The sequence below is a fragment of the Aquila chrysaetos genome, chromosome 21, assembly GCF_900496995.4.
Source record: "Aquila chrysaetos chrysaetos chromosome 21, bAquChr1.4, whole genome shotgun sequence".
Lineage (NCBI taxonomy): Eukaryota > Metazoa > Chordata > Aves > Accipitriformes > Accipitridae > Aquila > Aquila chrysaetos.
Window position 1 is genome coordinate 851,304 of NC_044024.1, and position 14,710 is coordinate 866,013.

At 60.1% G+C, this 14,710-nt stretch overlaps 1 protein-coding gene across 10 annotated transcripts in view; it reads left to right on the plus strand.

The window, feature by feature from the left end:
- The window catches only part of STARD8 (StAR related lipid transfer domain containing 8), a 90,522-nt gene that overhangs the window by 73,269 nt on the left and 2,543 nt on the right, over window positions 1-14,710 (plus strand). For all 10 annotated transcript variants that reach the window (XM_041119095.1, XM_029996912.2, XM_041119096.1 and 7 more), the window contains 12 exons: window positions 1,707-1,778; window positions 4,363-4,444; window positions 7,378-7,441; window positions 8,424-9,793; window positions 10,992-11,165; window positions 11,661-11,820; window positions 12,144-12,342; window positions 12,483-12,693; window positions 12,952-13,066; window positions 13,414-13,629; window positions 14,045-14,262; window positions 14,458-14,634. In XM_041119095.1, coding sequence (XP_040975029.1) covers window positions 1,707-1,778; window positions 4,363-4,444; window positions 7,378-7,441; window positions 8,424-9,793; window positions 10,992-11,165; window positions 11,661-11,820; window positions 12,144-12,342; window positions 12,483-12,693; window positions 12,952-13,066; window positions 13,414-13,629; window positions 14,045-14,262; window positions 14,458-14,634 — 3,058 coding nt within the window. The remainder of the gene's footprint in view (window positions 1-1,706; window positions 1,779-4,362; window positions 4,445-7,377; window positions 7,442-8,423; window positions 9,794-10,991; window positions 11,166-11,660; window positions 11,821-12,143; window positions 12,343-12,482; window positions 12,694-12,951; window positions 13,067-13,413; window positions 13,630-14,044; window positions 14,263-14,457; window positions 14,635-14,710) is intronic.

Here is a 14,710-nt window from a genome sequence, read left to right on the forward strand (position 1 = left end):
GCTCGGCACGCGGCTCTGCTCCTGGCTGCCCTTCCCTCCGCTGTCCTCTCTGGGGGGAGATGCCGGAGCCATCCCTCCCTGGGGGCAGCGGGGGGTCCGGACGTCGTGGGGCAATAGCGGGTTGGGAGGTTGGTGTTTCTGTTCTTGGCTGGGGGCACCCTGAACCGCAGCCTCTGGCCGTCATGGCCCCATGGCCAGCGACGGAGGAGCAAAGCAGGAGGGGGGTCTGGCAGGTCCATTGGCCAGGGGGCTGTGGGAAATGCCCATCCTCGGACCCTGCCTGCTCTGCGGATGCGGGAGGGTTCTGCTCTCCGGAGCTGTCATGACCAAGTACCACTCACATGGACCGTGAGTCTCGGTCCCCTCCCGGCTGGACAGTCGCAGCCGTGGGGCACCTTCCCCTGCGGAGGTGCCGGGGCGCACGGGAGGAATGCAGTCTCTGTGGGGACTGGGCTGACCCAGTCGAGCTCCAGGGCTGAGGTCTCTGCTGGGGTTACTGGGTTTGAGCTCTGTCAAGGGCAGGAGGGGTCAGCCCCAGATTTTGGCTGGGTTCACGGCATGGTTAAGGACAGCTGCACAGTTTGGACCCAGATGCAGATGCTAATTCCAAAACTTCTTCCCAAAACTTCTGAAGTATTTGGGTCCAGGGTTTTGGCTTGGGCCCGTCCCTAACTGAACTGCTTGTTTTGAGCTTTTTTTTTTTTTTTTTTTTTTTCCCCTTCTATATCTTTGTAGTTGGAAATGCAGCCAGAGCTCTCGGCTGAGGCTGTTGATGGATGGTGATTAAATTGGAGTGTTTCACTGCAATCTGCTCTGGGTGGATTCGGCGTCAGTCCAGTCTGTGCTGGGTGGCGCCTTCCAGAGGGACGGGCGAGACCCTGAAACTGCCATTGCATTTTCTACACTTGAGGTCAAATGTTTGTCACCCTCGGCAGTATAAATCTCAGCAGACCGATGGACTGCTGACACTGGGCAGCAGCTTGCTTTGGCTGTGTGAGCTTTGGGCTGGTTTTCCTCAAGTTCTGTAGATTTGAGAAATTTCCCAGAAAATAGTGCTGGTTGTTGGATGGGCTCATCCAGGCGATAGCTGAACCACGTGTGAGGGATGGGAACTGGCCAGGCAGGGGGGTGTAGAAAACCATCAGGGTTTTGGTGCCTGCCAGAATGAACGCCAGCTTGAAAGAAGAGGTGTGGTGATCCGGGGTGGTGGGAAGGAGGAAGGAGAAGGAAAGGTTTCTTTGGCAGGCTTTTCTGGAGGATGTTTGCACAAGTGACCGTCCGTAAGCTTTGATGAGCTCTGAACTAATTATTAAAAATAAAGATCTTCCTCTCTTGGCTGGCAAAGTACTGTATTTGGTTTGGTGGGTTCAGAAATGAAATGGTTCATCAGGAGGTCAAGATTGCATCTTGCGGCCTTATCACTCCTGTGTTACCTCCTCCTCTTTGCCTTGTGCTAGCGGAGAGGCTAAAGCCGAGCAGTTTCTGCTCCCTTGGGCAGAGAGCCCCTCTGCGCGCGGGCATCGCTGCCCGCCAGCACACCCGTGGGCTCCCCGGCTCCCGTTCCTGCAGCCGGTCTTTTCCTCCGCTTTGTGCACATGAAACACGGGCTCGGGTGCCGTGGGAGCTGGCGGGGAGCGGGCTGCTGCTGCGGGGAGCATCGCTGCTGCCGGCTGGGATGCTCAGGCTGGTTCTTTGCTTTCTTTCAGAAATCGAAGCCAAGAAAGCTTGTGACTGGCTGCGAGCGGCGGGATTCCCTCAGTATGCCCAGCTTTACGAAGGTGAGAGCTGCCTCCTCCTGCTGATCCCAGTCCCTGCTCTGTACGTGGTCTTGTATCCTGTATCTCAATCAAATACCAAGGGGGGCTGCAGGGAGAGCTCACAAAGCTCTGGGAAGAGGACGGAGAGGATTGTTTACTAATTACATGATCGTGTGTTAAAACTTTAAGCCCTCAGACTTGGCTGTGGCCGGAGAGCCAGCCATGCTGTTAACTTTTCTGCATTCCTGAACTTTTCCCCTTCAGGCAGGGCTGCGAGGAGTCCCCGGGGCGGCTGCTCGGGCCAAGGGCAGGCAGGCTTTGGAGAGCCATCGGCTCTTAAGGAGCTCAGTGAGTGTTTGCAGTGGGTGGGAGTGCAGAGGCAGCCAACGTAGGTAATGCGGAGAGTGAGCATTTCCTCCCTCCCTCCCCGCTGACACGTCCTGCAGCTCCTGCCCTGCCCCGATACGCTATTTGGCAGCAAGGTCTGCGCTTTCTGAGCACGCAGCAAGCCGTGCCCGGAGCAGACCGGGTCCTTGTGCCGCATGGCTCCTGGGCCACTGGGGATGGGCAGACCCCCCCGACGGACCCGCTCCCACCTCCTCTGCCATGCACCCACGGGCGGTTTGCAGGGTGGCTCTGGTGGTGGGTCTCACCTCCGGCTCAGCTGTGTTTACTTCAAACCCGTGGCAGGACCGCTGGTCCCTGCCGGGGGGGCCAGTGCCGAAGAGCGGTGGCTGCAGCCGGCCCCGGCTGGCCGGGACAATAGCGGGAAGCCGGGTCTCCGGCAGGCTGCAGCGATGGCTATTGTTCGGCTGGGCACTTCCACTGCCCCCCGCAACACGTGCGCGGGAGCCACGCTCTTGCCCCCCGGGTGATGGCTTTACAGGCTGCCTGTTTGCCTCTGGTTTCTATTTTAGGGGGCAGGCTCCTTGCACGGCCACGTGCAAGGAATGGCCGGATTCCTGCAGGGGAGACCCAGCCCCAGGTGTTGGCCCTCAGTAGTGCTTACAGCCCCGGGGCGGCGAGGAGCGGGTGCTGGGTGCTGGAGTCTGTGAATAAACTGACCCTTTTTCCAGCCTCTCTGAGCAAAACTTTCCACATCCTCTGAGCGTTTCATTCTGTTTTTCTCCCCAGCTGGCAGGGCTCAGTGTCCCCTTGGTAATTGCACTCGATAGCTTCATTAACAGCCGGGCTTAGACACTTGCGGTTAATGGTCCAGGTCCTACATACCTGATCCCAGCAGAGCTGTCTTCAAGTGCACAGAGATGAGCAGGGAACTGGATGGAGGCCCTTGGGCACCTCGCCACCCTCACCTAACTTACCTGGAAAGAGCACTGCCCAAAGACCCTGGGTGTATACCGCCTTGGGGTGTTCCTCCAGCTACTGCCCCGACGCCATGAGCGTATCTGCCTGCGGAGACCTGACCCATGGCCTTTGAGGCATGGAGAGGATTGAATGAGATGCTAGATCTACTGTACCACCATACCGGTACAGCTTTCTTGCCCCTGGGCGACCTCTTAGCAGCTCCTAGCTCTCCCCTGGGGACCTGAGAGGCTTTCTTGGCCCTGGGGGATCCGTGGGAGAAGGGAGTCATTGATGAGTGATCAATGCGTGTGTAATGTATTGCCTCACGGGGCACCAAGATGTCTCTTGGGCAGTGGCAGGGAGGTGGCTGCTCTCCAAAAACCACCACGAGGTGCCGAGGGGTCCTATCCCCCTGTGGTGCGTGCAGACGGCAGCCTGGGCTCCAGATGTGCTCAGCTGGGAGCAGAGATGCGCAGGGTACCTGCGTGGGCGTGTGAAAGCACCGCGAAGGGCTGGTGTTTATTTCTGAATCAGCTCACATCACCAAGTGCTAAAGCCAGCCCAGCACCCCAGCCTAGCAGGAGCCTTTCCCATGGGCTTTAACTGTCCCGGGCACACCAAGGTCCCTGGTGCAGTGACCGGGTTGTTTGTCCTGCAAGGGGGAAGCTGTCTGAGGAGGAGGTGAAGCGAGGGGTATCTGCTGCACGACACTGATCCCCTCCCAGCATCTGGGCTGCTGCAAGCCCTCCCACTCCCAGCCCAGTGGGGCTTGTTTCCACCCTTCTCTGCCTGACTCATCCCTCCCACCTCTGCACTTGGCTTGTGCTCACTGCCATGGCACCAGAGCATCCCCAGACCCTCCATGCCAGCCCGCTCTGTGTCTTGCTCTTGCCCTTTGCTGGCTGCCTCCTGGAGCTGTGGGCAAAAAGTGGTCCCTCGGGAGGAACCGCTGCCAGGAGCCTGGGTCAAGTCCTGCCCACAGAGAGCTGCCTCCCAGCCGGCTCGGCAGGACCGTCCCTCTCCGTAGGTTCCCCTCCCACTGTCACGGGTGGCAGCTCCTGGTGGCAATGCGATGCCCTAGCCGTCCCGGCTTCTTCCGACTCGTACTCATGGCCTAGAAGCCTCCCACGCCTTTCCCCTCTGCTGCTCTCCTGCTTCCCCACCTCTCCATCCTCGACATCTCTCCTCCTCTTGCTCCTCACAGCATCTCCCTCCTCCCACGCTCACCGCTGGCCCTTGTGCCTGATAGAGCAGCTGGCTCGGAAACCACCACTGATTTTCCTCTCGCTTTCCTCCCCAGACTCGTTGTTCCCTCTCGACATCAGCGCTGTGAAGAAGGACCACAGCTTCCTGGACCAGGACTCCCTCAAATCCCTGTGCAGGTAACACTCCCTTGCAGCCCTCCATGGCTGCAGGCAGCAGAGCCAGCGTGAGGACGTACCCTGAGCGAGGGCTCAGGGCAGCTGCCTGTGGTCCTGGGGCCGATGGGGCGGTGGGTGCTGTGGGGTGCCTGCCTTGCACCCCGGCTGCGGCTCAGAGCCCGCTCGGGCGCTGTCGCTCCCTCCGCAGTGAGGGGTTTGGGATGCGTTAGTCTTTTGAGTCGGAAAGCGTTGCTGGCTGTTGGGTGGTGCCAGGGAAACAGCGGTTTTGCTTTGAACATCCAGAGCTGCTGGAGAACAGAAACATTTCCCAGGAATAATTCTCGTCTTTGTGTGACTTTCGGGCTGCATTTTAATTTCACGCTTGTGTACCTCTGGCCCGTAGAGCTCGATTAGAAATGGATTAGTCAGAGCTGAACTGTCAAACTGAGCAGAGGTGTAAAGAGAGACCCGGTTCTGCTGTCCCCGCAGCCCAGGCTCTCCCCTTCCACCGCCAGCTGCCCTGCGTGGCTGCTCACCAGCTGTGGTCCCCAGGGGAGGGAGCTATGTCTGCCCAGGGTGTGTTTTATGTTGCTTTATTTTGCAAGGATGCTTCATAACATCTCTGAGAACAAAACAGAGTTTGGAAACCATGTCTTTGCATCAGAGTGAAGGGGTCTTGCTTGGTTGTTGGTGTAAGGCAGATTCAGGTCAAAGTCCCCGTGGACGAAATCGCGTCCACGGACAGAGTTTCACTCAGTCATCAGGCACGTGCTGCCTGCGTAAGAGAGAAAACAGAGAGAAAACACGCAGCGAGGGATTTGCTGAGCAGCGTGGTGCAGTGTAGCGCTTTGTGCGGGTCGTTAGGAGCTGCGGGTGCTCACGGCAGGGGTTTGGGTGCTGTCGGTTTGCTTTGCACCGTGATTTGCTTTGCGCAGGTGAAGTCTGCGCTGGTGGGTCCCTCCTCTTCCCTGGAACAACCGCTCCGTCGGCCGCTCTGACCAAGGATCTCTGCGTTCACAAGTGCTCGCTGGCTTCGTGTGACGTTAGTCATCCCGCTGCCTGGCAACGCGGCCCTGCCGTACATTTTCCACCAGGACACGCTACTCCTTGCAGCAGCAGGGCTGAAAATAGCTCCGGGAGGTGCTGCCGGGTGTGTTGCTGCAGGGGAGGCAGCCTGTGTTTTGGGGAGAAGAACCCTCCCAGTGCTGCCAGTGTGAGCAAGAGCTAACACCCAAAAGGAGGGACCCCCCCCGCCCCAGCGTCTGTCCCTCTGGACAGTCTGTCTGTCCGGACGGGCTGCGTGTCGCCTGGCGCTGCGGGTGACTCAGCCCTGCCTTGGCTGTCGGGCCACATCATCGCGCCCGTGCCCCCGCGCTGACTCCACGCCGAGGAACGAGCGCTGCCTCTCGCCGTCCCTCCCACGCACGCTGCTGCCGAACAGAACAGAGAAGGGATGGGAAAAGGGTCTGTTACTTACTAGTTTTCCCAAGAGAGGCTGCTGTGCCGGGCAGGAGGGGATCCCCTGTGCCGCTTCCCAGGTGCCCGGTGAGCTCCTGGTTTTTCCATCCGGTAGTGGCAGTGCGGTGGGAGGTAACGAGAGGTCTCTGACCATCCTGCCCTGTCTGAGCTTTGGGGTCCTTTTGTCATTGCCTGGCTGGTTGCAGGAGCTTCTGATATTGTTTTACTCTAATAACCCGGAGCAGGTCATCCCTGCCCAGTGCGGCTGGGTGGGCCATGCAGGGCAGGAATGTTCCTGGCCCTGCCAAGCTGTCTCTGGGGTCCCTGAGGTGGCCCCGTGCAGCGTTTGCCTAACAAAAAGGTCTAGAAGGACACTGGAAAATGCAGCTCTTCCAAGAAAATGAATCCCCTGGATGTGTTCTCTTCCCTCCTAGCACATGTGTGCTCCCATCTTGCTCCCTCTGTCAGATTCATGCATTTAATCCTGCTGCAGGATGACACTCTCAGTCAGGGGATTTCAGTGGGTTTGCAAGAGGGGCATTAGTCAAATTTCTGGTGACGTGTCCCTGAGGTTTGTTTTTTGGCTGTGCAGACATGGTACTTGCACGCTGGAACAAAAGTGCTTGTAGTAGCGTTCATGAAGGTGCTAATTAAAGTGAATTAACTGGAGATTCATTCACTTGTGTAAAGGAAAAAAACCCAGGTCTTGAAGCTGTAGGCTAGAGAAAGGTGAAGGTCTCGGCTGGGGGCCAGCCCTACCCCAAGGGTCCCTGGCAGCCGTGCTCGAGGGAACAGGTCTCCCCAAGCCCTGGCATGTGCCCTCAGACATAGCAGAAACGCCCCTGGCAGCCCTTGGGGCCGGGATGCTCTCCTGCAGGCAGCGGGGTGGGGGGCACGGCTGCCCCCCACAGCCGTCGGTGGGGCCAGCTCACGGCCAAGGCAAACCCTCAGCAGACGGAGGGAGCCGGGATGCCTGGCAAACGAGGTGGCCGGCAGCTGCGTGGCCCCGGCATCCTTTGATGCTGCGGTCGTGGGAGAGCAAACGTGGGGTGCTGGGGTGGCTGCAGGCATTTAGGCACGGCTGGGACGTCCCGGTGCCTGCGCGGAGGGAGCAGAGTGCCGCTCCGGTGGCTACGCTTGCAAAATCCTAGCTGGTGCACGACCGAGGGCTTGTGCCGCTCGAGCGGTTTCATGCCTTGGCTGCGATGCTGAAGGTTCCTGTGACTGGGTGCCTGGGCTGGGGGCAGAGGTGTGGGGTGCCTGCAGAGCTCTGCGGGCAGGGGTGCAGCTTGTGGGGCTGCGCTCCCCTGGGAGCAGGATTGGAGCTGTGCCGGGCTCCGCGTGTCCCTCTGATCCCTGGAGCCACAGCTGCTGGGTGACAGTGCACAACAAGGGCTCTGAGACAGAAATGGGAAAAAAAAAAAAAAAGAAAAAGCAAGCACTGCCGCCTCAGCAGCGGCCAGGACTGGGGTAAAGCCTCTCTTATTTTCTTGCAGGAGGCTGATGACCCTGAACACATGTGCCTCCATGAAGCTGGAAGTTCACTTTCAGCGTAAACAGGTACGTCCTGGGCGTTCAAGGGCAGGAGAGGTGCTGAGGGGCGCGGGGGAATGTGTGCGTGCTGCTGGGGCAGCAGGTCTGTGTTCAGTAATAACACTGGCCTGCTCCAGAACTGCCCCAGGGCACGCAGCAGCACCCAGCACTGCTGTCCGTTTGTTTCACCATCTCCCAGGACAGACACGGCCCCAGAGGTGCCTGGCTGAATTAGCGGGCGCCTGTGTTCGCCCTGGGCCCCCGCACCTCTCCGAGGCTCTGGCAGCGGCAGTCAAAACGCAGGAGTTGTTACACCCATGCTGGCACAGCCATGGTGGTCTGCGCAGGGCTGTGTGCCTGCAACCTGCAGCATCACCCTCAGGGTCTCTGCTGAGCCGGGCTCTGAGACCCCCCGGCAGCAGGTCTCCGGGAGGAAGCCTGACCCCAGAGGGACAGGTGGAACCAGCCTGTGTGGCACAAACAACAATTAATATTGGCATGTTAATAACAAAAACTTTTATATTTCCATTAATGAATAATACATTTAAAATGCACGCCAGCTTGGTGTTTAGCATATGGAAATCATTACTGCGTGTATCTCTGCTTGTTCTGACTGCCCTTATTTTGGCTTGGGAAGGGATGCCGCCCCGCATCCCTCGCTGCGCTGCCGTGTGTGGCTGGGGGTTTGCGGGGAGGCTCCGCAGGGGTGTCCCGACTGCCTGTGAGCTATCCAGAGATAGCCTGGAAGCAGCACCTTCCCTTCCCTGGTGCAGTATGGCCCTCGGGCATGGCTAAGTGATGCCTGGTGGCTCCTGGAGCCCTCTGTTGCTGAAGGGGATCGGAGCTGGTTTAAGGGGGTGCGCACGCCGCTTTCTTCCCTGCTTGTGGCCGTGCTGGTGGCTGTGCCCTCCTCTGGGGTGCTTGTCCTGGGGGGGAGCGGGGTGAGGGGCCGCGCCGACCCTCCGTGGCTCCAACCGACTGATCGTCCCCTGTTTTCAACCGCCCACAGAATGAAGACTCCGAGGAGGAAGACCTGTGTGCCATCAGTGACCGGTGGGCTTTTCAGAGGGACAGCAAGAGGTGGTCCCGGGTGGGGTCGGTCGACGTCCTCTCCCAGGGCTCTGAGGTCCTGAGCTCCACCATGCGGCTGGCGTCCAGCCATGAGAGCGTCCTCACGGATCTCAGCACCAACCCAGAGGCCGCGTCCCTGCACAGCGCGGGCAGCACTGGCGGCACGCTGGGCATCGGGGCCGCGCCGCCCGACCCCCCGTCCCCCATCCGTGCCGCCACCGCCACCATCGCCGCCTCCAGCCGCAGCTTGAGTGAGCGCTCCTTGCCAGAGCAGCCCTCGAGCCGCAGTGAGGGCTCCAAGGAGAAGCCGAAGAAGCGACGGTCTCGCAGCTTCCTGAAGAGGATCGAGTCCCTCCGAAGGAAGGACAAAGAGAAAGCCAGCCCAGAAGAGAAGGTGGCCCCACACGGCAGCATTGCAGCCACTCCAGGATGGGGCTCCCTGAAGAGTAACGGGGACCTTGCAGCCACCAAGGGCAACTCCTCTAAAAGAGGGATATCCGCCTCTTTCCATGGCAAAAAACACTTCTTCTCGGTATCGTACAGGACTAACCGCCTGCTAGGGTCAGGTGGGAGCAAGGTGAGCTCTAACCCAAAACGCAGCGGAGTCTACCTGGAGGACTATGAAACGGCCGTCACAGGCGGGGGCGACTGGGCTGCTGGAGAGTGCCAGCACCGGCAGGCGCGCCGGGGGGACTGCTTGGTCTACATCCCCCGGGACCACAAGCCGGGCACCTTCCCCAAATCCCTCTCCATCGAGAGCTTGTGTCCCTTGGGCAGCAGCTCCCTGACCCACTGGAAATCGGGGAACGCACCCGTCGGGCTGGTGGGAGGCGGCGGGGGCGGCAGCAGCAGCAGCGTGGAGGGCTCGTCCTCCCCGCGGGGCTTCGCCTGCCGCCCCCGGCGGGGCTCCTGCAGCTCCCTGGGCAGCCGGGTCAGCGTGTACGACAACGTGCCGGAGTTCGGCAGCAGCGAGGATTTCTGCAAGGATGGGGAGGTGACTTACGAGAACCTCGACGACATACTGCAGCACATGTGGGGGCTGCAGCAGAAGGTGGAGCTCTGGTATAAAGCCATCTCCCCCGACCTGGCTGGGGAGGAGGGGGGCGAGGAGGAGGAAGAGGAGGAGGAGGAGTCGGACTCGGGAGGGGAACCCTCCAACCTGCACTTTGAAGAGCGGTCCATGTCAGATGTCGGCACCTCTGCTAGCGACTTTGACAGCACGGGCAACTCCCTCAACGAGGCCGAAGAGACCGAGATGCGGGAGCGCCGGGACTCGGGGGTGGGAGCATCGCTCACCAGGCCCTGCAGGTAAGCTGGGGCTGGGGCTGCGTCGTCCTCCCCTCCATCGTGCCTGGGAAGGGCTCCGTCCTGGAGCTGCCAGCGTGCTGCCGGCCAGGGGACCACCGCAAACCTGTTCCCCCATCCCATGGGTGCTTCCACAGCAGGGGTGCACAGCCCATGGCTCAGGGGGAGCAGCACCGGAGGTGTTGCTGGAGGGGTGCTGGCTGGTGCCCTGCGAGCCCTGGGTTGATGATCGCCCTGTCCCTCGTCGCAGAAGCGGGGTGGAGGGAGGGAGATGCTGATGGACCAGCACTGTGGTGCGGTGGGGTGCAGCGCGGGTCGGTGGTGCGCTCTGGCGGCTGCAAGCCACCACTGCCAGCCCTGCTGCTTGTCGTGTACAGGCTGCGACCTCTCTGCCTGCACAGACCCGTAATTAAATGGTTTTTCATTTACTAATAACAGGTCTAAATGAAGGAGGCACTTTCTTCCAGTGTGCTAGTGCTCCCTTGTGCTTTCCTTAAGAAAACTCCGGCCGTTGCTGAATTCTGTGACTTTTCTAGCTCCTGCTAGGCTGATGCTGGAGGGTGATGTGCCTGCAGGCAGGCATGGAGGGGTAAAGAGGGGTGGGGGTTTTTGTTAGCTGGGAATGTCCCTTCTGGGCTGGGGGATGCACCAGAGCAGCTGGCAGGAGCCTTCCTGGAGCAGCACAGACTTGGGAAGGGTTTTAGCAGGCTCCCAAGAGAGCACTACCTCATTGGGGTGCCTTTTGTTCTTGAGAAAGCGGGTGTTGGAGATGTCCCCTTTGCCGTGGCATTGCTCTGCCTGGTGGTCCTGCAGGCATGTGTCACCCTGAGCATCTGAGCTCTCCCCAGTTCTCCTGGCAGGGCTGCAGCCCAGCACAGCCCTTGGGTGGTGGGGCAGGCGCAGTGAGCCTGAAGTGCAAGTGGAGATGATGCTGGTTGTTTCAGGGGAACCTGGTGGGGGAGCAGTCCTTTGAGGCAAGAGAAAGCATCTTTTGCACTCCCCCTGGCACCCTCTTGCAGGGGGTTTGTGAGCACCCAGGGCGAGGAAGCAGCACTCCTGGCACTGGGGCTGGCTTTGGGATTGCTGGGCTCAGCCCGGTTGCTGCTGTGCCTGCACCTTCCCCCAAAGCAGTGGGTGCCACGGAGCAAGGAAAGGCCATTCCCTGGCATCGCCAGCTCTCACCGCCAGCCTTTCCCTGCAGAAAGCTGCGTTGGCACAGTTTCCAGAACTCGCACCGGCCCAGCCTGAACTCTGCCTCCCTGGAGATCAACCGCCAGTCCTCTGCCCAGCTCAACCTGCTCCAGAAGTGCTCCCTGCTCCGTCTCACGGCTATCATGGAGAAGTACTCTGTGCCCCACAAGCAAGCCTGGACTTGGTGAGCTGGTGGGAAGGGGGATCTGGGACGGTGCCCCCATGGTGGGCACAGGCTGCAGCTCTGTGCTGTGCCAGGCACTGCCTCCCAGCCCATGTCCTGCAGCCTGGGATGAAGATGGTGGAGAGGGAGGGGAAAAAGCTGAAACAAAAGCTGGTTTTGCTCTGTGTGGCTGTGGGCATCCTTGCAAGTGTGAGCTGGGGGCTGACGCCTGGGCTCCCCCAGCATCATCTGCATCCAGGAGGGCTGCAGGCATTTGTGGAGCATTAAAAATACTGCAGCAAAGGAAGAGAGCAGTGGTTTCCTTTTGTAGCCAAGTATTAAAGAATTTTAGCTTAATAAAAGGTGCTGCAGTTCCTGCTCGAAAGCTGCCTTGCTTATATTTAAAACATGGCAGAAGTGCGTGTATGTGCGTGTTACCTGGCGTCCTGCTCCCCTCTGCGAGGTGGTGCTGAGGGAGCCGTTGCTGCACTGACATCTGTCTGTCTCACCCCACAGGACTGTGCCCAAGTTCATGAAGCGGAGTAAAGTCCCCGACTACAGGGACAAGATGGTCTTCGGGGTGCCGCCCATCATCAACGTGAAGCGGACGGGGCAGCCCCTGCCGCAGAGCATCCAGCAGGCAATGCGCTACATCCGCAGCCAGTGCCTGGACCAGGTGATGCTGCGACCGCTGACCGCTCCAAACCTGCTGCTGTGCAGCAGCACTGTGATTTGGGGAAAAAAAGCCCAAGCTTGCAGGGGTGCTTTTTGTTCACCTCTCGTGGCGCTTGGCCGTGGTGAAGTGGGGAGGGCACGTAGGAGCTCCATACCCACCAGTGGCTCCTTGGCCGTCCCTCACTCAGGGTTTTCCTCTGGGTTGCAGGGGAGTGAGGGCTTTGGGGAAGGGGCTTCCTTGCCTGTCCTGTGGGAGTCCTCCCAGACACCTGCCAGGTCGGTGCCCGCTCTGCGCTTGAGCACTGACCCGCTCTTCCCTTGCAGGTTGGCATTTTCCGAAAGTCGGGGGTGAAGTCCCGGATTCAGGCGCTCCGGCACATGAACGAAACCAGCCCCGACAACGTCAACTACGACGGGCAGTCGGCGTATGATGTGGCTGACCTGCTGAAGCAGTATTTCCGTGACCTGCCAGAGCCCATCTTCACCAGCAAGCTGACGGACACCTTCCTGCAGATCTACCAGTGTAAGTCCTGGGTTGGGGACGAAAGTCGGGGTCTCCCAGGGAGGAGGCATCTCTCCATTCATTTGGACAGAGGTGATGGAGATGGGTGGTGGCCCATGGGGATGGACCCACTGACCACCAGCTTCGCCCTGTGCCCGCAGTCGTGTCGAAGGAGCAGCGGCTGCAGGCGGTGCAGGCGGCCGTTATCCTCATGCCGGATGAGAACCGGGAGGTGCTGCAGACCCTGCTCTACTTCCTGAGCGACATTGCCTCCGCGGAGGAGAACCAGATGACCGCCGGGAACCTGGCTGTGTGCCTGGCCCCCTCCATCTTCCACCTCAACGTGTCCAAGAAGGAAAGCACCTCGCCAAGGTAAGGGTCGGACTAGCTCTGGCCTCCCCAGCCTTCCTGCAGCCCCTGTCTCCCCATTGCCCCTTCCCTGTCCATCCTGGGAGGAGGCCACTGAACTGGGGCAAGGCATAGTGGGAATGCATGTGCTCTCACACGGCCCTCCCGTTGCTCTGCTTTGCAATATGGGGGTCCCCCACTCTGCAACGCAAAGCAGAGCAATGGGGGGCTAGAGGTGGGTGGGATGCCCACCTGGTCCCAGCGATGCCTGCTACCCCGCAGGGTGATACATAAGAGGGGCACCATGGGGAAGCCTGACCAGAAGGACCTCAACGAGAACATGGCTGCGACGCAGGGGCTCTCCCACATGATCACCGACTGCAAGAAGCTCTTCCAGGTGGGTGGCTGCGGTGTGTCCAGCCCAGTGTTGCCTTCCCAGGGTGCTGCCAGCGGGAGATGCGACCTTGCTGGCAGGGTGCTGGTCCTGCAGAATCAGTGTGGGGTGAGAGAAGGGCATCCCATCCTTCAGTGGGGCAGCTGCCACTGGTCAGTCAGCCCCAGGAGCAAATCCCAACTGCATCTCATGTCACAAGCTGCAGAACATATGTCCAGGGAGGCTGTGTCCATTCTCCCCCCTCCTTGGTGAGATGAGGAATTACTGTTTTCTAGCTGCCCAGGATGACTCACAAAGTCCACGTAGGATCCCTCTGGCTTTCTGAAGATCTGTATGCTCTTGGCTTGTAGGTCTCCCACGACATCTTGCTGCAGCTGAGCAGCTCCTATATGGCAGCAGATGCGTATCCCCATCCCCTGACTGACTTACTGTGTCAGGGGGAAAACAAGGATTTACACTCCTACTTCGAGCAGAGTGTCCAGAACCTGCTCAAAGAGTCATCAGAGAAATTCAAGGGGTGGCTGAGCACGCCAGGACCCTTAAACACGGAGCTCTCCTGCAAAAAGGTAAATGCCACTGTGCGGAGCGGGACTTGGTGTCACATGGGGAAATGCATATGGGATGACTGCTGGGAGCCGCAGGTCCTACAGGCACCTGCTGACCTCCTAGCAGCCCTTTTGTGCTTGTTCTCTTATGCCAGGAGAGATCAGCAACCCCTTCCCTGGCCAGAGTGGGGGGCTGAGAGATGGACAGCTGTGGGGTGGAGGGTGCTTTGTGCCCAGCAGTCCTGGCAGAGAGCCCACCATGTGGTTAGCAGAGGAGCTGGCTGCCTGTGCCCACCCCATCTCCTCTCTAGCCAGCAGCTGTGATGGTGCTGCTCCATGGCAGTGGGAGCCACTGGTAGAGCCGCTCGGGGAGGGGGAGTTAGCACTGTGGGGGTCCAGCAGGACAGCCTGCCTGACCCTTACCTCGGCCCGTCAGGTTGGGGACGGGCACCCTCTGCGCTTGTGGAAGGTCTCCACGGATGTCGAGGCTCCTCCTGCCATGGTGCTGCACCGGGTGCTTCGGGAGCGTCACCTCTGGGACGAGGACCTATTGCAGAGCAAAGTGGTGGAGGCCCTGGACAAGAACATGGAGGTCTACCACTACGTCACGGACAGCATGGCACCCCACCCGCGCAGGGACTGCGTGGTGCTCCGGTGAGGGCAGGGAAAGACTCGAGCGGGAGGGTTTGGTCTTGGTTTGGTGGATCCCGTCTGCCTGGCTGCTCCTCCCCAGGCTGTACGGGCTCCCACAGCTCCCCGCTCCCGCTGTGGACCCCGAGGTCTGGGCAGGGGCTGCCCACGAGTGGGCACGCAGGGTCGGGAGCTGAGCGGGGCCGCTCTGTCCCACAGGCGCTGGTGCACGGACCTGCCACGGGGAGCCTGCCTGCTCATCTCCATCTCGGTGGAGCACGACAAGCTGCCGGTGGAGGGAGGTGTCAAAGCCATCGTGCTGACGTCCCAGTACCTCATCGAGCCCAGCGCCATGGGCCGCTCCAAAGTGACCCACATCTGCAGAGCTGACCTCAGGTGAGGGGAGCCCTTGGTGCTGCTGCATCAGCCACCGGGGAGGTCGATGGAGCAGCAGGTAGCGGTGGGGTGCAGG